The following is a 24,403-nucleotide window of genomic DNA, read 5'->3' as shown; positions in this document are numbered from 1 at the left end:
GTTACAAAACTACTGCATTGGCAAAGGCGTTACAAAAAAAAGTCTACGGACGACGGGGCGTTGGGTTAGATGGCACAATCATACTTGCTTTCCTTAAGTTACACGAAATCTCGTAGATCACCGTGGTGTTTTGGTGGAGAAGGCAATCAAACTCTGCATTTTCCGTTTAAATCTATCTGTAATCTTGATCTACGTCTTGTGCCTCAGTTCTTTCGTACCCACAAGTTGGCCATAGCTCTCCCCATTGCCTTCATGTGGAAGTCCATGCCCTAGCAACCACCGCCTGCTGACCTAGCAAAGCCACGCAAAAAGAAAATGAAGGCAACCGCCCGCTGTCTCATTATTATGCATTACTCGCAGATGCCATGCAAAAGAAAAGTCTAGGAAATGCAGAAGTCGATCTCAGAAAAGCAAAAGCTGCAGCCTCATCTTTTGCGATGTTCTGAGCAAGCAACAAAATGCGCCGTCGTAAGGCCGATATCTCCACGACCCAAACTCAGAGAGCTTTTTTGCTTTTTCACTTTTGCCTTCTCCACACAGCAGGCGCCATGGTCTCCCGTCTCTGTGGTTCGGCCCAAAGGACGAAGGGAGCTAAAAACTTAAGTTCGTGCCTTATCAAGCCGCGATACGCGTGTTCGTACCAGCAAGCAACGTCCCCCCAGCAAGTCCAGTCCCAAGGGCGCGGCACTGAAGGATTCTGTGGATTTTCCCACACCCTCGCCCATGATTACGCACGTGCTGTGGCGCTGCCGCTACCGGCGGTGCTGGTCCTGCCGCTAGCACCACTACTGCCCGTACTCGGTACGTTCTTGCCGCTGCTGCCGCTGCTGAAGCACCGCGAACAAGCGCAAATGGTGCTGCTGGGGCCGGGGTCGGGGCCGAAGCTAACCTGTCTCTGGTGCTTCTGCTGGCTCTTTGCAGCCTGGTGGTGGTTGCGCGCGAAGCTCGGGTCCGTGGTGGTGATGTCGGAGCGGAAGCTGGTCAAGACTCTGCCTGTACGTCATGACGTTCGTGTTAGCGACTGTGATTCTCTCTTATTTCCTTTCTTTTTCCGTGTGTGCGCAGCATTGACAACAGGTATGACGTTGTGATGTGGGTGTTTGATGGGGATAGGGTGGTGGCCTGTGTGCAACGCGTCCGCTCTCAGCTCCGAGCGAACGCAGAGCGCGCAGCTCTCATCATTCGCCCCCCTTCTCCGCCGCAATTCCGCTCCGCTGGGAAGAGGGAGGGGGGGCAGTGACGACAGCGCCTCACTTCTTTTTGGGGGCCAGCCTCGCAACATCTCTCCCAATCCGACGAACTGGTTTGCCTCTTTTTCTTTTTTCTCGCTTCTCCGCAATATCGTTTTTTCTCGTTCTTCAGCGATCTCGTTCGATCTCTTCGCTTTCGCTTCAACCCCCCGGTCGTCTCGCGAAGTTCCCCACCCGCGCGTCAACCGAGAATAGATCTCTATCTCATCAATCAGGCCGAGCTCCGGTCGCGTTTTAAGATTGCGCCCTGCCAATCCATCCCCACAACCACGCCGTACCTGCATCTGGACCCACTCTGTCGGCGACCCCATGGCCCCCACCCCATAGGGTTCAGCTTGCTTGGGACAAGAACCACGTCACAAGCCACCGCTATCCCCGATGTGGTCTCAATCCACGAGATTGGGTCCAACGAGAGAGCTGCCAGCACACGTGGTGCCCGGGCGATGGTGGAGAAAATGATGAACCGCAAGGGTAGTGAAAGAGATGGCAGTAACGAAGAAAGGAAAATGGGGGCTGAGAGAGAGGTGTTCCCTCCCCATCGCGGACTTACGGAAGTTTCCTGCGCCCCCAATCCCGTGGCTGACGTATCGATACACTCTCTTCCTCCTGCGACCGCTGCTGGTGTTCTCCTTCTGCTGATCGTCGTCCTGCTCCAGCTCCATCATCCTGCCCTTCATCTTACCCCCAGCTTTCGACTGCGCCTGCGCTAGCGGCACCAGCGGTATCGCATCGTCGTCGTCGTCGTCGCCTCCGTTCCAGCCCCAGCCGCCGCCGATCAACACGTTCTCGAACGACGCAGCGGCGCTATCGGCCTCGCCGTCTTCCTCAGCCGAGGCACCGACGCCACATCCAGAACCACCACCACCGCCGTGGCTCCGGTGGCTGCCACGTGTGCTCGTTGTCATGGCGCGCATCAGGCGACTGGGTGCGTGGCCGGCATCGGGCCCGTTAGCGTAACCGGAGAGGAGGTGCGAGGGCAGCGTCGATGAACGGCGGGACCGTGGGCGGCAGCCGCTTCGAGACCCGTTGGCACTGGTGGCGGCGGGGCGCGGGTTGGCGAGGGCGAGCATGATGGGGTGCTTTTGGTTTGTTTGGGTTAATGGTGTGTGGAGCTAGGCGCTCCCGAGGTGAGGTGGTCTGGTGGTTTGGTGTTTGCGCCGGCGCGACGGTCGTTGCTGGATGGCTCTGGCGTCTGGGGTATGGCTTGGACCGAAAGCTCGTTGATGGTGGCGCGCGAGGCGGGATGCTGGTGGAGAAGGGAGCGCGGTGGTTGTTTCGTGGTCAATTCGTGCTGTGGGTCTTGAAGAGCTCGAAGGATAGGCAAAAAGAAGGTAAGGCAGGCGACTGAAGCAAGAGGAAGCTTGTAGTGATGGAGCTTGGTTTTCCTGTTATGGCGAGTGTGGGGGGCCCCAATATGGAGGAAACACCCACGCCGGAGAAATTAGGCAGGCCAGAAGCCCGCGACAGTAGTCTGCGACAAGAGCGCGATTGACAACTCAGCAAGCGCAATGCATAGACAGGATGAGGGATTGAAGGCGAGCAGCATGGTCAATGGTTCGGTCTGCAACCCGACTCGCCTGACGTGCGTATGAAGGCACGCAGGCTGCGCAAGAGTGACGCGCGACGTGCTACTGACCGCCTTGCCTGTCCATGCCTCTGGACGATCTGCGTCGCCGTTTCAGGGCGGGTGGAATGCGGCGCCCCACGCCCTCCCACCGTGTGCCATTGGTCCATGATGCGTGGGTGCGCCCTTACACTATGCTGTGTCAGTGTTGTAGAGCAGCATTGCCACCTACCCGGCGAGCCTGCAGCGTCATTCTCGTCGACGAAACACCCACATACTTTTGCCCGAGATCGTGTCAGTCTGCCCGAGGCACCAAGCGATAATAACTGAAGGTTTAGCTAATCTGGCCGGCGGCCAGCTGTCACCACCCACGCCCAACCCGCGTTGAATCTACAGGATCGCTAATCTGGACAGATACCCGATCCGCAGGGATCGACCCGCCCTGCGAAATCCTGCGGCTGCGACGGCAGCGAGGGATGATGCGAGACGAAACGAAACGTTTGAAACGGGCATCCTTCTAGAAGGAAATTTCGAAGGTCCCAGCTGCCTCATTCTCCCTAGCCCCCTTTCTTGCGTCTGTGCTGTCGTCATATTTTTAGTTTGACGAACAAAAGTTACAATCGCCAGATAATAATTCTACCTATACTAGGAGCAATAGGAGACGCCAGCACAGCCGCCGTCGCCTCCCTCTTCGTCGCCTTAACGAGCCATCAGTCGATACTCCGTCCGTCACCGCTTGTTTACTACTAGCAGTATTTGGGCAACGGCGTACCACAGATGACTCTACCTTAGCTCGCTGCGCCGGTCGGGCGCTATCCATGGCGCCTTCGAACGGCGGCGCTACTGGCAGGTACGCTACTTTTTACCCTAGCAATCAGTCCACCGCTCCTCAGATCCTCAAGGTGGTGTGGTGCTACCCGCACAGAGCCTCATCAGACGATCCACAGGGTCCAGTCGGTGCGCCGGCACTTTCTCGTGCGCTTCGACCATCTATCCGCCTCCTTCCAGTGCGCTTCCAGAAGGTCGAAGAATAAAAAAAAACGGGTGGCGGGTAATTTCCGAGCCCTTTTTTTTTTTTCAAGGCGCGCGCGAGTGTCCCCGCGCAAAAAAACGGCGTGAGCGGCTGGTGATGAAACGCGTCACAGCGTCGACAGGTTTTTCAGACCGACAGGGCTGAACTGGACCCACCTCTCAGAGATCCTGTGGGGATCACTGGGGGCGGTGTTGCGCGTGATGTAATACCTACTCTCTCTCGCTCATTGCCGTCCAATATTGTATCTGTGCCGCAGTTCTTTTTTCCCATCGCAGTGAGAGCGTATGCGCTGGCTATAGTCGCATGAACCGATTTCCCCCGAAAAGCCCATGCTCAGTCCTTTCTTTCTAGAAAACGAGTGCTCAGTACGCATCTGGACGCGTGCAGACGGGAGCAAAGACGCGAAAAAAGCTCACCGCCTAACGTCATCCGCCGACGACAGCCTCGTAAGGCGAGCAGCAAAAGGATGACGCCAGTGACGCTACACACAAGTGCCCGGCGCGAAGGAATTGGCAAAGAGACGATCGAAAACGGCGTCGGCGCCTAGTAGAGGCGGTCAAGGCGCAGCTAATCCCTTATTTTTCCCTTCGCAGCTGAAAGATGGTCCGAGGGCCCTGGGCCAAGCACGAATTACGACAACGGACGTACCAGCTGACGGCATGTTGGTTAGACAACGGGACGGGTAAGAAATTTTTTTTTTATCTTGCTGGACGCCGGATTCAGTACTCGTGCGAAGTTGGTGCGCGTGTGCGAGCTGTGCGTTGCAGCTGGTGTGCAACTTGGTGCCGCGAGATGCAGGGGAAAGAAATTTCGAAGGCTGGCTGGCTGGTGCGAGAGGAGGCTCTGCGGCGCGCTGGTTGCCGGCTGTGGTGAAACTTGACAGCGGCTCCCATGCTCAGCCACCGCAAAAGCCATCCCCCCATCACCATGTCAGCTAGCCCAGGTACCGCGGCACGGACGCCAAACTGGACAATCGGACGAGCCCGGCACACTCGGCCCCGGACAGGGAAAAAAAAGGAACGACGCAAAAAGGAAAGGAAAAAGAAAAAAAGAAGGAAGGTTGCCTGGGGTACCCATCCCATGTGCCAGGCACCAAGCATCACAATTGCATCCGTGCACGTCCACCAAATGGACTCGGCATCACCGACTGTCCGGCTAAAATATCCCGAGATTTGCGGCGCTGGCGAATAAGCTGTCGCGCTACGAGCCGTCCATTATTTCCTTTTTTCGCCCATCTTCCAAATACCTGGGTACGCATAGTCGTTCTCCAGGCAAGAGGTCAAAAGAAAGAAAAGGATCAATCGAACCATCTGCATTCCACGCTACTGCCGCCAATTAAGACCGGTCAGAGCGAAAACAACGTGATCTTTCAATCACATTACTAGCAAGCGATGTCCACGAAACAGGCTAAAGTGGTGATTCTCATGAAACATCGCGTTCGCTGCGTCGACGTCACAGTCTTCGGGCAGCAGTCACAGTGATGAGTTGTTCAGAACTCAACAGTCAATACTTCTTTGACATGGACATGCTGGTAGGAAACCGAACAACAGTGGGCCCGTTGGGATCACTCGAGACAAAACTGCCTCAATTCTCTTTGCTTTTTTGTTTTCTTTTCCGTCCCGTCCCCAAAGAACTGCTCCATCGACAGGGATTACGCGAGATTATTGGCCAGCTGCCATGCCAACGAGGAAGATGCTTCCCGTGACAGTGATGCGTGGCTGCTTGAGTACCGAGACGGCGAGTGCCCTCGTCGGCTGATGTGGCTTTTTCGTGTACGACCCAGCGATCGGAATTGGGGCGCAAAAAAGTCAACACGGGCTGACGAATCCAGGTACCCTCGCTTGTCTCCCTCCTGCCCTTCTCGATGCAAGTTTCTGGTGGAGACGTGCACACGCGTGAGACGTGCCACGACCGCTGGTGTTTAAAAAAAAAATTCAAATAGCTGGCAAATGCCGCGCGCGCCGGACGGGGTGGCCGGGTGCGCGTCGGAATCTCCCTTGCTCGCGCCTCGTTGGTATGTAGAAAAACTATCGACGCGCCCCATGCATGCCGTAAGGGCAGCGAAAGATTTGAAAACACTCCGTCGTAGCGGTCTGAGGCAATCGCTCGATGTCCCGTCTCTCTCATTAGCACATACTTTTTCCCGCCTTATCCACTACGGCGGGCTCGGCGTCGCTGGCTGGACGAAGGTACCAACCTTGCTTACCTCACCCGGCCTCTCGGTGTCCGGCTCCGACACGCCTCGTATTTCGGGCCCTCATCCCATCGGCATCGGGCACTCGGGGTTTCACGGATATTGACGGTGCACGATTCATGCTGTGTATAGCCGTCCGGGGAGTGGTCGGGGCTCCGATGCGGGGACCGGACGGCCGAGGTGTCACGATCGGGAGGATGAGCTTAATAATGTACATGCTATTCTTCTATTATCGAGAGTTTATGATAGCGGTGTGACGTCGACAATGGTTAGAGTAATGATGCGACGAGCCCGAAGGAACGGGCCTGCTCGAGCTGAATGAGTGCGCATGTATGATGCAACGGACTATCTTTTGACGCACACGGCAACGGAATTCGGATGAACGAGCATGAAACTACGTTACACCGCTTCGCCTCGGGAGCTTTAGTGCTATGTTGGTTTATCTTTACTTAGCAATTTCTTGGCAGTCTAGAATTGAGGCTGGAGTTGCTTGTCCAGAAAAGGCAGGCGCGCAAAGACCATTCTGTGAGGTCTCTGTAGGCATACTAGCGATGAACTTGGTGGTGCAAGCAAGTTGGAGCGACCGTGCTGGTTGCTTCAGAAGTATTGTGACTGCCGCAGATTCTCGTCAGCATCCGGTTAGCGTCAATCAACGGCTATAAGCGTAAGCGATATTGTAATCATACGATCGACCTCGGCACTTATTGGTGATGCGCACTGTCCTTTAGCATTGTTAAATGGCATCAGTTCTCAGGCGATTGTGAATGAGGCTCTTACGGCGGGGTTGAATGAGAAATAACTGATTCAGTGCCCGACGACCCTTCACGTCGGGACGAGGTGCAATGTGATTACAAATGCCAGCAATAAAGTGGTTAGATCTGAGAACTACACCGTGCCATTTTATACTTTGAGCTTGCTCTTTATGGCTCACTATTCGTTGGAATGTATAGAGTATGAGAATATCTCGCCTACTGCTTTTCTCATCTCCACCCAGCAAGGAAAAACAACTTATTATACAATGCGTAAATTCTGTTCAAGCTGTGTTACTGTAGTATGGATATGGAGAAGTGTATCTGGTGCGAAAATCGGGGGTGAGCATGGCACAGCGTTGTTCCTTTAGTGTAGAGTCGCAAGCCGCAAAGCTTGACTACGCCACGTACATGCTCTCGAAACCATCTTGGACGTATCTATATAGCTCTCATAGCTGAACTATAATGTAGTACTTGTATATTAGTATGACGGCTGGTAGCGTTAATCCTTACAGTTGTTTATGAAACATCTTCAATATTCGCTCACTTGGGCTGATATTTGGCTGTTGTAAATGGGCTGTTCTGCAAAAGAAGCTGAAACCTCAACTCAGTTATTAGACAACTAGCAAAAATACTTTTTCCAATCCACCAAGCGAACTGAGCCGGGCAATTCCCACAACTTGGATAATTCAATAACGACTGGATCCTGCGGGGATCCTGTTAAGAATTCGAACGGACCATTTCGACCAAAGTTTGAAGCTCACCATATGGGTGTAGATGGAATCTCGTAGAAAGACGCGTGGCACTTCTCATTTGAAGCTGTCTTGGATAGAACTTTGAAAGTGAGTGCCGAAGCTAAGAGAACTCTTCCATAATCACGTTGCGGACACTGAATATCTGACAAGGAATTCTTGAAAGACGTACAGTAGAATGCCATAGCAAATCCAATCCTAGGCTCCTTGATCCCCTTGGTGATGATCTGTCAGAGTAAAGGGGTCAAAGTATGCAAAACAAGGCGCTGCTCTCGGCGGATCGTCGAGGAGCTTCTTAGCTCAGACCAACGAATTCTTATTAATACAGAGCTTAACGATAGAAGCTAAGTCAAAGAACCAGAGACAGTTGTCTGCTAAGTTCACAATGCAAGGCGAAGAAGTGAATCGATATACTGCGGACATTTCCGGTGCCCCTGTCGAGTCGCATTGAATCCGAGCCTGACAAGCTTCACCGCGGCGTGATGAACGGCCGACCCGCAACGTTATCTGTTGGGCACGAACCGTTGTCGGCCGAACCCGTGTCCGAGTATCGAAAGAACAGGGTCCGTATCGGCCACCGAGTGAATCCGACTCCGAGTGAGCCTTCTTCTTTTGGGAAGGGCGGCGGCGGTGCACGAATCTCAGCCTACCGGTCTATCCTCAGGGTCCTGACTAGCTGACTTTGCCTCTAACCAGTGCCCAACAGAGTTGGGGTTTCACTGGGCACCTATGGGTCTCCGACGCTCGGCATGCGCGAAGATCATCTATATGCCGGGTATCTTAATTGCGATGGACGCAGCGGTGCATGTGGAGCCGGGGATTTTCTGACTCGGGCATTATCTGATCACGAGTGCGAGGCATGAACGAGTCTCATATCAGCGAGTCGTGAGCCTCACATCTCTCTCCCCTTGGGCGGAGTGGCAAAGGGGCGGAGCAACACATGGTGAAGCGGGGCCCCATGTGCAGATCAGCCGCGGACATCCGACCGTTCAAATTCGCCCTACACCCAACAGAAGCCACGTCTGCGAGATCCACACAGATTAAGTCCCTGTAATGGCGCCGCGACAAGGAAACTCTATTCATGATGCATGTTTCGGTTTTGCTTAGGGTGGGGGAGTATTGTGCCTCGGTACAGAGAGAGGATTACATGACATAGCCTGCAAAATGCTTGTAGAAGTTAGCCGCGTTTCTATTGTTCGCACCTACAATGGCTCTATTGGTTGAGGAGAGACGTTAACAGCACAGAAGGCTGATAACGGTCGTTAGTGTGCGCGCCGGGCTCCGATTGCGGTCTGTTTGAGGTCTGTGAGGTCTGCTCCCCAGACCCTTGCGTACCTGACTTAGCCACCAGTCGAGTCATGTACGTCCTTACAAATTCACGTCTCCACACCAACCTCCTTTTTTTGCCTACCAAGCGACGGTCCTTGCTCGCATCCAATCGAAGTGCCGAACCCTGCATGACCTGCGACAAACCGTCGATAACCGGTGGACTCGAAAAAAAGTATCACGACTCGTCCAACCACCCTGCCCCAACCGAACCCCCCCAGTAACGGCCTCGGATCTTGGAAAGTCGGGCATGGGGATACGTCACCCAGAATCGGAAAGGATCAATAAAGTGCTCACGGCACCAGGGGAACCCGTCTCGCGCTTCCCCAGATTTAGATTTGAGTTTTAATCCTGGGTGAACTCTTCTCTCGGCGTTAGGCATGGACAGGCTGTCTTCAGCTGGATTGGGGGACGATCCCGTCTGTGACTCAGCCTTGTGGCCAAATTGAATGCCCCACAAGCCTCGTTCAAAGCCGTTCAAGTGCAAGTGCTTGTGGCGAAGCAACATCTGGCGGTTTTCGGCGTCTTTTTCGTACCCGGTGCATCCGCAGCCTCAACATGCCATTGACATCATCACCGGCCGCTGCTTCATGGCGCTGAAGCACGTGAAGAATGTTGTTTTTCCGACTTCAGCTTTCTCATATCTTTTGGAGGGAATATTGAGGAAGATGCGCAGAATAATACATAGACTACCTGCAGGCAGTAAAACATATACCACGACCAGGTGACCGAATATTGGCAAATATGAGGCGGAGCAGTAGCAAATATCAAACCAAGACGAGACGAATAGCACGAAACTCACCTCATTCGTCAATTATCTCCGTTGTATAAGGTGAAACCGCAATAGACAGTCCCTCGAATGGGGCATGCCACCTGCAGAAACCATGTACACTCCCGGCAGGACTAAGCCCAAATAGGCCTTCCATGTAGGTAAACACCACGTGTGACCCATCACATTTCAACAATAAGCTCTCTTCCCCCAAACGTGCATATGCATAGCAATAAGAGTGAGAAGTGGCGGGTGGCTTACGGCAACACGCAAGCACGCCACAACCTTCGCATCGCGCATTCTGAACTCTTGGGAACTCGAATTAAGAATTCAGCGCTATAGGGGTACCTAGTCATTATCCTTTCTTGGGCTGCTTTCGATTACCATCCTCATGCCTGGAGATGATGCCAAGTTCCAAACATCAAAAGAGAAAGATGGAAAGACATAAGACATTAAGGATTCCGGCGTCTCCCAGAGCAACAAGGAACGAAAAGGAAATCCTACTCTCGCAGAACTCATCATTTTATGCCTTCCCAAAATCCTTTTCCCCTCCTCCACCAACAGGATATTTTCTCGAGGACCAAAAAAATCAGAAGGGGAAAAAAAAAGGTTAAAGGACGCCATATCCCAATGCCATAAGGGTAATCTACAACCTTCCCCACCAAAACAAAAAACACAAAAACCGTATCATCATCCTTCCCCCCCCCCCCCGCCACAACCTTATACAGGCCTCCCCCCATGCCCAAAAGAGGCAATCCCCCGCACAACGAATTTCAGCTCCCAACCAATCAAGCCACACACACTCAAAACCCAAACGAGTCCAACAAGCTATTAGCATCCGGCTCGTGAAACTGGGTCGGGGGTGGCTTTTTCTTCTGCTGTTCCACCTCTCCGGCACCATCGACACCAAACCTGCTATTCTCCTTGGCCCCGCTCCCATTAACCCCATTCCTCTTCTCCTCCCCATCCACCACAACCTCCCCATCCTCCCCATCAGCGAACCCATCCAACGCCGACCGTACCGCGAGCGGCCTGTGCGGCAAATCCTGCACGACCAAACTGCTCCGCCTGCGCAGCAGCTTGCGAGGATCAATGTCGTACGTCGCGACGGGACTAGTCGGCGCAGCCGAAACAGCAGAATTCTGTGACGAGTGCAGGGGCAGCTTCGTCGGCAGGGGCGCGATCGGTTGCTGCGGGGTTTGCAGGAACTCCCAACTGCGGACCAGATCCAGCGCGAGCACGTCGCAGCCCATGCGCTCGTACAGGCGGGCCGTGTGCACGATGAACTCCCACTCGGCGCGCGGGTCGACGGCGAGGGCGCCGCGTAGCGTCTGCAGCGAGCGGTCGCGCAGCTGGCGGTACAGCACGACGAGCGCCGGGTCGTCCGTGAGAAACAGGCGCGACTGCAGGCTAGGCGAGTCGGGCGGCGAGAGCAGCGTCGACAGCGGCGTGACGAGCGCCCGCACCGCGACGTCGCGCTTGCCGAGCGTCCAGAAGGCCCACGTCGCCATCCACCGGTTGCCTTCCATGACGGCGCGCGGCAGGACCCGTTCGGTGATGAACTTGCGTAGTACGGGGCCGTCGTCGCCGCCTTCGTAGACGCGGGCGACAGCGATGGCGAGCTGCATGTCGTTCATTTGGTTTGACAGTACTGCGACGGCGTCTTGGAGGTGGTCGGCCAGGAGGAAGAAGGAGGCTGCGTATTCGAAACGGCGTTTGCCCATCAGTGCGTACGCGTTCTTGAGGGCAGCCGTTTTCCAACGAGGATCGTTGAAGTTGTTCTGGAGCAGGCGGTACGTGGCAGGCTGTTCGCGGCTCCATGTGGCCATGCGCCAGAGACCGACAAGCACCGCTTTCTTGCGGAGAGCGAGGTAATACAGACTGCAGTCGACTGGGTTCTTCTCCTCGGTCTTGGTGTATTCGTTCCGGGCGATAACCTCGAATTGAGCGCGCTGTAACCTGTTAGTGCCATGCTTACTTCCTACGAGTAAAATTAGGACTCACCACTGCATTGCTGTCGGTCATCCACATGAAGATACCGGCCTCTTTTGCTTGTTTCCACGTCATCCGTCCCTGGAAATGCCTGCTCACCAGATCCAACAGAATGTCTTGACTACCGCTGTGATATGCCCAAGTGATCTCGCGCCACGATATGTGAGACTTCTCCTCACTCCGCATGCCATCCCTGTCGCGAAGGTAATGTTGTCTGAAGAAGAGCAGGAAACGACAGGCATTGTCATCAACACTTCTCCGGTGTTTCTCGACAGTACCGACACACTCGACAATGTCTGCGAGGTGAAATTGCTCGCGATTGGAGAGCTGTGGAACCGGTTTTGTTAGGAGGAGCTCGTTCAAGCTTGCAGCGACTGCCTCAGTTACACTGGCGGGCTCGTCATCCTCATCCGTGAAATCGGCGTATGAAGACTGCAGCTCCTTTCGAGCTGAACCGTTCATGGTAGCCTGTAACTTCGTTAGCAATATGATCTGGCGTTTCAATATCTTAGTACTTGCCTCATGATCCTCGAAGAAGCTCTCGGGCGACAGTCCGAGTAGAGTATCGAAAGCATCGCCCTCGGTGTAGAACTTGAGCTTCTTGTAGAGGTTGATAAGGATCCGCTGGACCTGCGGCAGCTTCCCCAGAAGCACGCACTGAGCAAGCATCTGCGGGTGGTACACGGGCAGCGGACCGTTGAGTCTGCTCACGAGGGTGAACAAGTCCACCTCCTTCTTGCGGTGTGCTTCCCTGTGCTCAACGAGGCGCAGATCTGGAAGGACACCATCATCAACCTCAACATGCTCGTCTTGGACGAAAAGTTGGTTTCCAGCGCCGATGACCAAGTTACCGCTGCCCAGCCAGACCGAATCACCAATCGGATGCGGCGTGAACTCTCGGATACGGACTTCGCGAATCGCCGCCCAAGATGGCCCATGGTCGAGGTAATTGTAGCGCAGCTGTGCATAGATGACAACCCTGTGGGGAAAGCCAACGGCAAGGATGGACTGATTGTCCGGAGAAGACGACCAATCGATGTCCTGGATGATATCATGGGGCTCAAAACGCTCCTCATGTTCCAGTTGAGCGCTTCTTGTGCTCCAGATGGTGAGACCAGTCTTCTGAGAATCAACCAAAGCCGCCTTACGGATTGACGTTCCACTGCCGAGTGTCGGATTTTCGACGCCAGTATCCACCGTCGAAGTGAGCAACCATTCGATCTTCTTCCGATCTTCGCTCACTCTTGCAGTCCACGACTTGATAACACCGGAGGTTGTGTACGAGATTGCAATATCACGGGCAAAGGTATCCAAGAAACCTGAGATCACAGGCGGCGTTCCAGCAGGATCGACGGGGATGACATAAGCCAGGTCGCCGTCGTCACCCAGATCAAAGCGGCAGATTTCTTCGATGGAGATTTTGCCCGCGATGTTGATGGACGGTGTCCGGCGGTGTGGACGGAAATTGACGTGTGTCAATCTGGGCGGTATCCTTACCTGCCAGCCAACTCCCTTCATCTCGGACGAGATAGTGGCAAGATGGACGCAGCCCGAGTCGGTTTCTACTTCCGGAATGATGAGCAGGCAGAGGGGCTTGCCCTGCAATTGGTATTTGCAGCGAGCGACCTCTTTTGCCGTTGGCGTGCGGGCGTCCCATAGTGATATACTTTCGTGGTGCAGGAACACAACAAAGTCGCCCTCAGCAAGCAAAGCCGTGCGATGAATATGCTCGTGCACCTGCACGGTGCTGTGCCGAGCAAGCACAGGGCCGGAATGCTTCGAATTCTCTTGCCTCCACACAACGCCTGCGTTCTTGTCGGTTCGAGAAATTAGCGCCCGTCCGCTCGCCGTACGTACTGCCTTCTTGATGGGTGCCGTGTGTCCGGTCAAAATGGTCTCTCGCTCCAATCTCGTCAACTTCAAGGGTGACGGATCGAACAGCAGATCAATCTTGCCCTCCATCCACTCTATCCTTCCATCAAAGTGGTGCATGAGCAAGGTGAACGAGCTACCATGGGCGTCTCCGCAGAAACTGAAGAACTGCACATTGTCCTCGATTGGCAGGGGGTCTTTTGCAAAATGCAGCCTGAGCCCCTCGACGTGTGCAATGTTGAAGATGTTGCTCGTCTTCTTGACCTTCGAATCCACGCTCTCCAAGCCCCAGGCCGACATGTTGCCCTTGTCATCCAGCACGACGCACACCTCGGGGGAGCGGTTGGCGACGTCGATCAGGTGCTGCAGGGCGTGGCGCTCCTCCTGGCTGCCGTTGGCGTCCGAGGCCTGCTGGACGGCGCGCTCGGTGGCGACGGCGAAGTCGGCGCTGTCGATGAAGAAGGCGTAGCGGCGTTGGGAGCGGGCGCCCGGGTCGAGGGCGCGCGGCTTGATCGACTCCATGAGGTCGACCTCGGCCCACAGCTGGAAGATCTCGGGCCCGCGGTGCTCGCCGCCCACCCACACGCGCACCTTGTTGTCGGCGCACACCGTGTACAGCACGTTCTCGATCAGCTGCTCGCGGTGCCGCGGCCGCCGCCAGTGCAGGCCTGTGACTGTGGCCGGGTGCGGCAGGTAGGCCACGTCGAAGCGCTCCTCGACGCTGCCGAAGCTCAGGCGGTGCCATATCTTGACGAGCCGGTCGTAGGTCGACGTCGTGGCAATGAAGGTGGCGTCGTAGGAGAAGTGTGCGAATTTGGGCGGGGACGCGAGCGGCGCGGTGAAGAGACGTTCGGACTCGTGGTTGTGCGTGGAGAATAGCGTCAGGGATGAGCTGCCCACAAGCAGCTCCTCGGCGAGGCCCCAGGAGAGCGTCCTGATATCATCCTGCGGGTCGGCTAGGGTCAAGGTGTGTTGTAGGGTCCACTGCGAAATCTCATTGTCAGACACTCGGCTCGATGCGGGGCGGCGCAGGAGAAAGTTGACGCACGTTGGGCTGGCCAATGTCCAGGCCGTGGGGCTTGTAGACGTAGACGGCCTTGGGCGAGGCGGTTGCTATCTTGCCGGACGGCTCGTCCAAAACCACAGACACCAGGTTGCCCTCATCTTCGGTGTAGATGGTTTGTATAATGTGTCGCGGGCCGCCGAGGATTATGAGGGCATTGCCGGAGATGTACGCCTGCAACCAAGACGTCAGCGCGGGGGAATTGAGCGGCAGGAGAGGGCGGTGTGCGCACGATAAGCTGCCTTCCCTCCCAGAGCCCGGTGGTCACAGCAGCGAGCTCTGCGTTGGGACGGCCGGGGAGGATGGCGCGCATGGAACGGGATGCTGGAGCTGCGAGCTCTACAGCTGCGTCGGCATGGTCCGGGGGCCGGACAGGGGACGGGGAGCTCTGGTGATCCGGGCAGAGCTGGGGCGCAGTTGGCGATGGCGTCTGGAGAGGAGGATCCTTTGGAGTTTTGGTGCTAGGCCAGCTGTCATGGGGTGACTGCGACACGCGCTGGGCAACAGGCCCGTGCGATGACGACACGCCGAGTCAGTTGCCCTCCGCATTTCTCTCACGCGCCCATGCTTCTGCGCGCCGCATTCGGCTGCAGAGACGTTACACAGGGTCGTCCGTGGGCGATAATCTTGCATTTCTAGCGCTGCCCTGCAGCCAATCGACGCCGCTAAACCCTTTCCCGAGCGTTTTCTATCCTAAGCTCTATCTTTGAAGTCCCACCGCAGCCACTATCTACTCCAGCTTCCATGCCTGCTTCCGCTTTCCGTCTGCCCCGCCCTCGACCTCCCATTCGATCTCGATGGCCAAGTCGCGCGTGTTCTTGCCCGCCTTCTTGTACGTAACACTGCCTGCAATCTTCTGTCCCTTCTTCAGCTCGTTGTTTTTGCCGGTGCGCTCGACGAGCAGCAGTCCAGACTCCCAGTGAGTAGGTTTGCCGCCGGGGCCCGTTGTGAACGCGTTGCCTGGCCCCTTCCACGTCTCCGCCCGTGCGTCGGCTGGCAGGGCAGTGTCGCGGGATGGCAAGAAGAAGGTATCGAACCAGATGCACCAGCCGTCCAGCGCACTAGCGTCCGCCTCCACCTCGACTGAGAAGTTCTTCACAAACTCCAGCTCTTCGGTCGTGATGGTGTGCAGCGGGAGCTGCAAGAACTGAGACGACTTGGAGACTGTGGATGGGTAATAAGTCAGCAAAATATATAAGCTCGACTCCGGCTCTGTCAGACTTACCAAGCTTGTCGGTCGTCAGACTCTTGACCCTGACATCGTCACGGATTCCCTCCATCATGGCGGTCATGTCGAAGCCGTACACATCGCGCCAGAATTCAATGTTATCCGCGATGTAGTCGTCGTCAGAGAAGGGTGCAATGTGCAGCGTGGTGTGGCTGGGCACCATCAGGCCATCAGGCTTCAAGTAGCGGTCCCTGGCCCACATGACGCTGTCGAACATGGCCTCGAAGAGCAAGCAGTAGCCCATCCACTCGGAAATGATGATGTCCACCTTGTCGACCGGAAGAACGACCTCCTCGATCTTGCCGCGCAGGCAGGTGATCTTGTCGGAGAATCCGTTGGCGTGGCAGTTGACGATGGCCTTCTCGATCATTTCGCTGTTGTCCACAGCGATGACGTGGGCAGCGCCGGCCTTTGCGCAGAACATGGAGAGGATGCCCGTTCCGCAGCCCACATCCAGGACCGTCTTTCCGGCAAAGATGTGCTTGTTGTCGTAAACGAAGTCCCTGTACCCATCAGTGCGGATGGCGTCCTTAAGCATGGTCTCGTGGATATCTGAAAGAAGTTAGAACACGCGTCGATCTACGATCTTGTGCAGCTTACCGTTATAGGAGTAGGAGTCGAAGTATCCGGTATCGATGCCCCACTTGCCCTCGGGAGCTTTTGATGATCCGGAGGGACCAGCTTCGCCCTCCTTAGGCATCTCTTTCTCGTTCCAGCGCTCCTCAAGCGTCTTGGAGACGGTTTCCCTGTACTCGGCGAACTGGCTTGATAGTTGTTGAAGTTGCTCCTCCAGCTCTTTGACTCTCTTGGCCTCCTCAGACTGCGGCTCCTCGTCATCTGCCGAGAGCTCGTCCAGAGAGAATAGCACGGCATCATCCTCGAGCACAGGTTGCAGGTACTTGTCGTCGGCAAATTTTGCTGCGTCAGACACGTCGGGGTTCTTGTTGCCGTTCTTGACTTCGCTGCGGATGTAGTTCACCAGCTTGATGCTCCCGAAAAAGTCAAGGCCTTAGACTGCAGTTAGTAAGGGCGATGTACTGCTACAGGTGGCTCATGCAATGCGGAACAAATGACTTGAAGCACAGAAGGATGGGAAATCCGGTGGGGATGTCGTAGAAACACGTGACTTTGAACAAGAGCACAACAGAACAGAGCATTCAGACAGAAATAAGGAGGAGTACACACCCAGCTTCTTCTGGATGCCAGTAAAATCGAAGTTGTACCTTTTCTTGCAATCCTCGATCATCTGCTTGACATCCGGAAAGACTTGGTCGTCGAAGAGGCTGACGACGCGGATCTCCTCAACGTCGGGCTCGGCATCCTCCCAGCCCTCCTCGCCGCGCATATCCAATGGGTCCGAGCCCGTGTCTGAAGAGGCTGACGAGTGCGACATCTTGCTCAAAATTTTGATTCGAAGTGTGGTTGAACGGGGAAGGTTGAGGCGTCGCACCAAGAAAAGAAAATATGCACCTGCAGGGCTTGCAAGCGAAAATCGCCGAGCGGTCTGTGCGCAAGCCATCCGTCTCTCACTTCACCTGTTGTTTGCAACCTCGTCGATTCCATCTATCTGGTTTCTAGCCATCGCTAATTCCATCACGCATCTCTCGAGATGCACCGCCCCCCGTCAAATCATTTCTGTGCTCTTCCCATCAGGCCACGTAAAGACCCAGATTAAACATTACCGCATCGTTGTCCTTCCCACATGCTGCCGGAAATCAAAGCCACGTCCACCCATCATTTGAGCATCTCCATCGTGCAGTTCGCTCACCGCGAAGCCAGTATCGTAGTCCACATTTCGTTTTTTCCAGTTTTTCTTCGTCCGTCTCCTCCATTCCGCTCCCCCAAGCCGATGAAGTCCGTAGTCGACAGTCTTGTTCGCCCATTTGTTGCCTTCAGCGACCTGTTCTGTCTCCCACAGTTTCCTAGTTTCCCCTATTTGTCTTGAAAGTCCTGCATCACTCACTCCTCACTCCCCTCCCCCGCCGCCGCTCCCCTCCCCCCCGACCTCGTCACCACCACGCGTGGCTGCGCGCCACCAACCCTCATCTCCCCCACCTTCCCCTCGCCCAACTCGCTCACACGCGCCCAATACTCATGCTCGCCCGGCACCGCGCGCCGGCGGATGCCGCGGCACACCTCGCACGACTCGTAGTGCGCGCGGACCGAGTCGTCGTCGTCGTCGACATGCGGCATGCGCAGCAGCAGCAGGCGCCCGGACGACGCCGGCGGTGAAGGCAGCAGCAGTGACGCGTTCGCGGCGGCGGCGGCAGCAGCAGCAGTAGTGGCGCGCTCGGCTAGCGCCTGGCCCTTGGCGATGAAGAGGTTGCGCATGTGCGAGGCTTCGGACGGGGTGAGGAGGAGGAGGTCCTGGTGCGGGGAGGGCGGAGGGGGCGGGGGAGGATGGACGGCGATGGCGGTGGCGGGGGTGTTGGTGATGGGGGTGGCGGGCCTGCTGCTGGCGCTGTTGCTGCGGCTGCGGTAGCTGTTGTTGTGGTCGTCGTCGTCGATGATGGTCGCGTTGAGGGCGTCGAACTTGGCGGGACGCGGGACGGGCATGAAGACGATCTGCGAGCGGGAGCTGCGTCAGCGGGGCACACATCCACGTGCGAAAGAAGAGAAGGAACGAGGTGAAAGGCTGCGGCGGCGGCGGGCTTACCTGGCTGAAATCCGCATTCTCGGGGCAGCGCGCGAGATACTCGTCGCGCTCGTCAGCCCAGACGAAGTGCGCCTCGGTCGGGCCCGGCGGCGCGCGCACTGGCACGGGCAGCGCGATGTTGGGCGGCAGCGGCTCGTCGCGCACCGCCGACACCATGCACGGCCACTGCGGGTCGTGCTGGAACTGGTCGTGCAGCGGCGCCTGCCAGAGACCCTCGCCGTCGTAGTCGAGCTCGGCGAACGGCGCACGCGGCAGCGGGAGCGTGTGCAGCTCGAGGTCGTCGAGGCGGGAGGTGAGGTTGGCGCCGCCGTCTCCATTGGCGGAGTGGTGGTGGCCATTGCCGTTCGCGTTGGCATCGTCGTCGTCGGAGTCGGAGTCAATCTCGATCGGGTTCGCCGCCGTACCGTGGCTTGCTTCGTACTCGGTTTGGATCAGGTGCGAGAGGCGGACCTGGATCATTCGAGAGAAGTCGCGCATGCTGTTCGTTTCGCGCTGGCGGGCCGTTTCGAACTGGTCGGCCGACGGCTGAAGGCTTGTGTCCATGTTTGCTCGCCGTCTAGAGCTGGATAAGTGAGGGTGGGCGTGGAAGAACTTGAAGTGCTGGGTGTCGAGGTACATCTATCGTCGTGATGGGCGGCGGAAAAGAAGGGTCCAAGCAGATGTGAAATATCAATATCTGGGCCAGCGCCTCACCACGCGACAGTTCTGCGCCGCATGGCTCCCACCGCCTGCATAAACCCGGCACGCGACCTGCTGCTGCATAACTTGCTTGTCTATGCATGTCCGCCTTTTGATTGCGTGCTGTTGCTTACCATACGTTTTCTTTCACATACCCTTTGTGCATGCGCCATAAGAATGCATATTTGCTGACAGCAAACTACCGACCAGCTTAAACTCCACCCGTTCATATGTCATACGGATCTTGACACCATCATCGTTCAACAACTGCTACACTTCATCCTTTTCTCCCCTCTGTCACGGCATTCACCACCCTCCAGCCTCCAGCTATGCACCACCGCCAGTCAGCCCGACCCTAGCAGCCTCAGCACCGGATCGCTTACTTTCTACACTAACTTGACCAGGAGATGCATTTCAGCGCCCGTGAGCGTAGCACTGCTGGTCGTTTTTTTACCCAATGGCGCTCGCCCTTCAGCCAGCAGTAGTAGACCGAGAAAATTGTTTGCAGGTAGACCCTCAGCAGAACGTAAGCAGAGCACGATATGTAGTTTACGCAAGAGCTTTGGGCCAGTATGGGCTTAATAATGTTTTTCATAGCTGAGTCGGCGGTCTACGCAGGATGAGAGAGATTGCGAATGAACGAAGGGCTTCACACTGGTATGCGGCAGTGACTAAGATGTCGGTCTGTTCAGCAATTGTCTTTGTTCATTACTCCTGTGGGAGAAAGTACGATTCTTTTGAACACTGTCGAACCGTCGGCTTCTGCTCCAGTTTTGGTATCGGATTTTAAAGTGTTTGAAAGAAAAAGGCACGAGAATATGGCTTGTTCCAGAGAGGCCTACCACTTCCTCTAAAGAAAAGCATTATTGAACTTAGTCTTGCTCGTTCCTCGATTACGCCTACCATCAGGGACTCTTACCTTCGGATGAGTGAGTATGTAGCTATGGAGTTATGGAAGCCCTGCAAACACAGATATTCGGTGGCTTCCTAAACATTCCCTTTTTCTGTAGCTTACATGCAGCCCCAAAGTCGGTGATGCAATGATGCTTTCTACTGGGCATTGTCAAAATACGTTCTCTCCATTCGACCGACAGCCCATGCTGTCTACACTTTTCCCTTTTTTTGCCCTCACTCTCCCTGTCGAAGACCCAGACTTATATGCAGTTTAATATATACTTTCTGAAACAAAATACAGCACTTACAATGACATGCTTCACCCGGAATCCCTGAATTTCTACTCCCGTGCGGCTTTCGGCCAACACCTGAAGTTCGAAGAAGCAAACGACAAGAAAATGCACAGGCCTCACCGTATCGATCCCAATCGGCGGCCAAGATGAAGACCCGTGCGTATGAGTAATGTCTCTTTCTCGAAGGAATGAAGGAGCATGTGAATTTGAGGGACGCTATGCGAGCGAACGAACGGACCTCCTTCGCCCACTTGTACCCCACCCACCGCGTAAGTAGAAACTGTCGATCCAGATCTCGCTTTCCTTCGTACAGACCTTAAGCGAATGCGATGACGTGAGAGACAGAGATCACTTTTCTCCTTTTTTTTTTCCCTTTTACCGCCTTCGTACCTCGTACCTCGGCCGGTCGGTGTTTAGTGATACAAAGGGAGGCGTAAACAAAAGGGGTGGAGGGAAGTTGCGCAAGGCTGTCCGGTGATGATGAGCGTGGTTGCCTGATCGTTTTATCAGTAGCCCCGTTTGGGAGGCGGTCGCGAAGGAAAAAGTGGACGGATGTCTCGCGCACGCGGCAGCGGAGGCGTGTCGTTCGTTCGTTGGGCGTCATGGGCGTAAGTTGGCAAAAAAACAGAACAGCCCCATTTCAAATGCCGCGCATGTGAAAGTTTTTCTTCTCGCTGTCGGCTTCGAAGTTCGGTCGGTCTATAACCGGCGATGCGTTATAGGACCGCTTTATAGGGCGATTGCAGAAATGGTTCCACAAAAGGCCCGGGTGCCGTGTGGAGTTTCCTTAGCGGCGCAACGGGGCGCTTCTGGGCTACTTTTGGGACTTTCGCTATAGGGCACGTACCCAAGACTTCATGCGAGATCTTGGCATGGAATATTCTGCGGTAAGGGGGGTAGATCGATCTTGCGCTGCGCCGAGTTGACTGTTTCCTGTGAAGACAAGTGTCGTTTCGGGAGCTTGATTGTGTGGACTGCTACTGTCAAATGTAGAGATCTATTTATTATTAACAACAGAAAAGAAATTGAAAGGACCTACGTCATGGTATCTTCGAAAAGTCTATAACTAGAAAAGAAAATAGAAAGAAGAGGAATCGTGAGGGTTGCCATCGTAAGAAAACAACACGCCCAGATTACGCCCGTGGTTCTTGCCAGTCCATTGGAAACCACACCTCAGGATTGATCCCTCCCGGAAGCGCCGAGAATAACTCCCCATATGCATGCGTTTTATTTTGTGTTGATGTCACGTGCTTTCAACCCCTCTCTTTAGTCCCTGGAAATCTGCACCTGGCTGTGAACCATGATGCCGTTGCCCTGGCTGTCGTCCAGGATCTGCTTCTGGCTATCGCTGTCGCTGGGCAAGCTGCCAGTCCTGGCGGTGCCGGCGCGGATCTCGGTCTCGTGGGCTTGGGCGCCGTACTTGTCGTTGGAGGGGCCCATGCCCTCCTCGAGCTCGTACTGCGAGTCGAACTTGTCGTAGGTGCGGCGCGCGTTGCTCGGAAAGTTGTCGCCGCGCGACGAGGCGCCGCCGTACTTCATGGGCGTCGAGCCGTCGCTGTCGGAGCCAAGGTGCAGCACCTTGCGGAACAGCGGTCGCAGCGTGCCGACGCAGCCGACGATGACGCCGATACCGTTCTCAGCGTAGCCCCAGATGAGGATATCGGAGATGGCGTCTGCGAGACTTTTTGTTAGTTGTGTGAAGGCGAGAGGGGACGAGCCAGGGGGACTTACAGAGGTAATCATCGGTGGCCTGCAGGTTGACAGTGTACTTGAGACGAATGCATGCCGAGAGCGATGCGCTGATCGACGCAGTTAGCACTGAAGACGCAATTGCACACATCTCTACTTACAAGATACCAAGGCTCAAGATGCAGGCGACCGAGATCTTGGCGTTGCGATTAAGCTTTACGTTCCAAAGTAGCGGGATAGGCCTGCCGGATTATGACTCGTTAGCCGTGTCCATGAGTCGCCAAGGATGCAACCACAATCTTTAACGAGACGTACATAGCAGCGCAGAACCAATCCGTCGCGATGTTGACGGCCGTAGTTGCATAGTAGATGTCGGTCAGAATCTTGGCGTCCTCGCACTTTCCGTCCTGGTTGGTGTTCCATGCATACCTGTTCTTGGTGTTAGTGCCAAAACACGTCCATCCCGCGAGCGGGCCAACTTACGAGACAGGCTTGCATTGGAAAATGATGTACAGCGCAGCGATGAGGTTCATGGTGGTGAACATGCCTGCCACCACATACTGGCTGTACACAAAGAACTTCCGGCCCGCTGCAATGCGAATCAACTGGAACGCAATGCTGAGCTTGATCGGGATGATGGCAACGCAGTAGAAGACCTCGAACATGAAGAACCACTGCCATTATTAGCATGCGCAAGCTTAGGGACAACTGGCCAGGCTTACCTTTAGGCCAATCTCCATGTAGGGTGCAACAGCAGGGTCATTGAACCTCCACGCGTGGACACCAACACCATTAAAGGCCGCCGCAATACATGATGCCGAAAGTACAGCGAAAGGCGGCTAACACAATTAGCGTCCGGCGTGCACAGGATCGGGGAAGGCAGCCGTACAATAGCCACAGTCATACACCAGTCATCCATACCCCAAGCGGCAACCTTTAGCCTGGTATACACTCGTAGGCCATACATCGTAAAAGCAAGGATCGTGATGCTGATGATGGAGCCGGCCACATGCGGCGCATTATCCAAAAACAACGCCATGGTGGAGGGTGCCTGGCGCGAAAGAGAGGTCGAAGTTGGGTATCAGAGGTGGTCGCCGACGGACCACCAAGTCTATTGCACGCGCAGCGGCAGTGTGGAGGATTCAGGCCCGCGGATCCGGTGGTATCGTCGAGGTGTAAAGAAGGCGGCGGAGAGACGGATCCAAAGCTGGGGAACAGGGAGTGTGTGGGTTTAAGCAGGCTCCAGACGAAACGGAAGGGATGTCAGAGACGGGTGGGAACGAGCGCTGAATGAATGAAAGACCTGGGGGTGGGCCTTGGACTGCGCCCGTAGCGAAGCAATGCCTGATGGGCCAGGACCAGGGCCGGGGAGCTCAGACTTGTATACAGGGCCAGGGCCTGGTAGCGCTACTGTCGGTGAAGTCCTGATCCCCCGACCTCTGGCGAAATGGGGAAACGCTCTGCGGCAGGATCTGGTGATGGCAGTGGGATCTAGAAGCATTTGTGCCAGGACCTCGGAACAGAGGGCGAAGTCTCTCATCCGCGGGACCCGTCGCTCTGGCTAACTTCTGGGCAGATGCTTGTCCGACGGCTCTTGGCGTGGAGGGCGCCTGGCATGGAAATTGGGGGATCTCGCCTTGTGGATAGTGGCATTGTGGATTCGTAAGAGGGTCTGTAACGAGACCGGTAGGGCTTGATGGTAGAGTGCTGCGTGCACACCCTGTCTGCCGGCAGCCTGCGATCACCGCAGTTGCTCTGGCGCCTTTGGGCAATTTCAGGGCGATCCCTCAAGCTTGAGTGGCCACGGGACCCCCGGCAAGGCAAGACGATGGCCGCCGCCGAGACCTTGGCCGGACATTGCAAGAACATGCAGCGGGGGAGCGGCAGACCAGGAATAGAGGCCTCCTGAAAGGAAGACGCCGTCGAGGGCCAAGAGTAGTCTGTCCAAAAACCGGGCGCCCGGGAAACTGGCATCTGGAGAAGAACTACGCGGTACCTGCGCCGGGGATTGTGTTCCCGACGGGCGCCAGGGCTGAGCAGCCGCTTACCAGCCGTGTTGACATATTCCCTTTGCCTATTGCGTGTTGGCAACTGGGCAAGCTCGGTCCGAAAACGGCGGGGCTAATGCGTAAAGCGAGAACGAGCCAATTAGTCTCAACGCCGAGGGCCAGACTTGTAGAACCTGTAGTGGCTGTGGTAAGATCTCGACCGAAACTGTAGCCAATTGGGCTGTCTGCGATTGGCGCCGGAGACGCTCTGGCAGTGCGAGATGTACGGTGCTCACGACAGCATGGGCGACGGGAGTACCTAGCTCGCTCGGGCTCGCGCAAGTATGAGCCGAGGCTCCGGGTGGTGAACAGCAGGTGTGATCGGCATCCCCCTTTGGGATGAGACGGCGGAC

At 55.7% G+C, this 24,403-nt stretch overlaps 5 protein-coding genes across 5 annotated transcripts; all 5 read right to left on the bottom strand.

The window, feature by feature from the left end:
• Positions 1 to 727: 727 nt before the first annotated feature.
• LTHEOB_974 (uncharacterized protein) lies at positions 728 to 2,320 on the bottom strand (the record flags this gene model as incomplete). The annotated part of the gene is made up of 2 exons (XM_035519360.1): positions 728 to 993; positions 1,801 to 2,320. 2 exons carry the CDS (start codon positions 2,318 to 2,320, stop codon positions 728 to 730), a joined length of 786 nt encoding a protein of 261 aa, XP_035367321.1.
• Positions 2,321 to 10,440: 8,120 nt separating this feature from the next.
• LTHEOB_973 (WD repeat containing protein) lies at positions 10,441 to 14,877 on the bottom strand (the record flags this gene model as incomplete). Its single annotated transcript, XM_035519349.1, has 5 exons — positions 10,441 to 11,589; positions 11,642 to 11,956; positions 12,017 to 14,485; positions 14,550 to 14,738; positions 14,797 to 14,877. 5 exons carry the CDS (start codon positions 14,875 to 14,877, stop codon positions 10,441 to 10,443), a joined length of 4,203 nt encoding a protein of 1,400 aa, XP_035367320.1.
• A 417-nt stretch (positions 14,878 to 15,294) lies between these two features.
• On the bottom strand, positions 15,295 to 17,185 carry LTHEOB_972 (S-adenosylmethionine-dependent methyltransferase; the record flags this gene model as incomplete). Its single annotated transcript, XM_035519338.1, has 4 exons — positions 15,295 to 15,728; positions 15,790 to 16,344; positions 16,393 to 16,800; positions 16,978 to 17,185. The coding sequence occupies 4 exons, from the start codon at positions 17,183 to 17,185 to the stop codon at positions 15,295 to 15,297; spliced, it is 1,605 nt and encodes a 534-aa protein (XP_035367319.1).
• Positions 17,186 to 17,751: 566 nt separating this feature from the next.
• Positions 17,752 to 19,066, bottom strand: LTHEOB_971 (Cytochrome p450; the record flags this gene model as incomplete). Its single annotated transcript, XM_035519327.1, has 2 exons — positions 17,752 to 18,357; positions 18,449 to 19,066. 2 exons carry the CDS (start codon positions 19,064 to 19,066, stop codon positions 17,752 to 17,754), a joined length of 1,224 nt encoding a protein of 407 aa, XP_035367318.1.
• A 2,513-nt stretch (positions 19,067 to 21,579) lies between these two features.
• On the bottom strand, positions 21,580 to 23,041 carry LTHEOB_970 (Cation-transporting ATPase 4 protein; the record flags this gene model as incomplete). The annotated part of the gene is made up of 7 exons (XM_035519316.1): positions 21,580 to 21,986; positions 22,045 to 22,112; positions 22,164 to 22,244; positions 22,318 to 22,431; positions 22,486 to 22,676; positions 22,725 to 22,841; positions 22,892 to 23,041. 7 exons carry the CDS (start codon positions 23,039 to 23,041, stop codon positions 21,580 to 21,582), a joined length of 1,128 nt encoding a protein of 375 aa, XP_035367317.1.
• Between the last annotated feature and the right edge of the window lie 1,362 nt (positions 23,042 to 24,403).

The sequence above is a fragment of the Lasiodiplodia theobromae genome, assembly GCF_012971845.1.
Source record: "Lasiodiplodia theobromae strain AM2As chromosome Unknown scaffold_3, whole genome shotgun sequence".
Classification (NCBI taxonomy): Eukaryota; Fungi; Ascomycota; class Dothideomycetes; order Botryosphaeriales; family Botryosphaeriaceae; genus Lasiodiplodia; species Lasiodiplodia theobromae.
The sequence above is the reverse complement of the archived record's forward strand: the minus strand, read 5'-3'. Positions and strand labels throughout refer to the sequence as shown.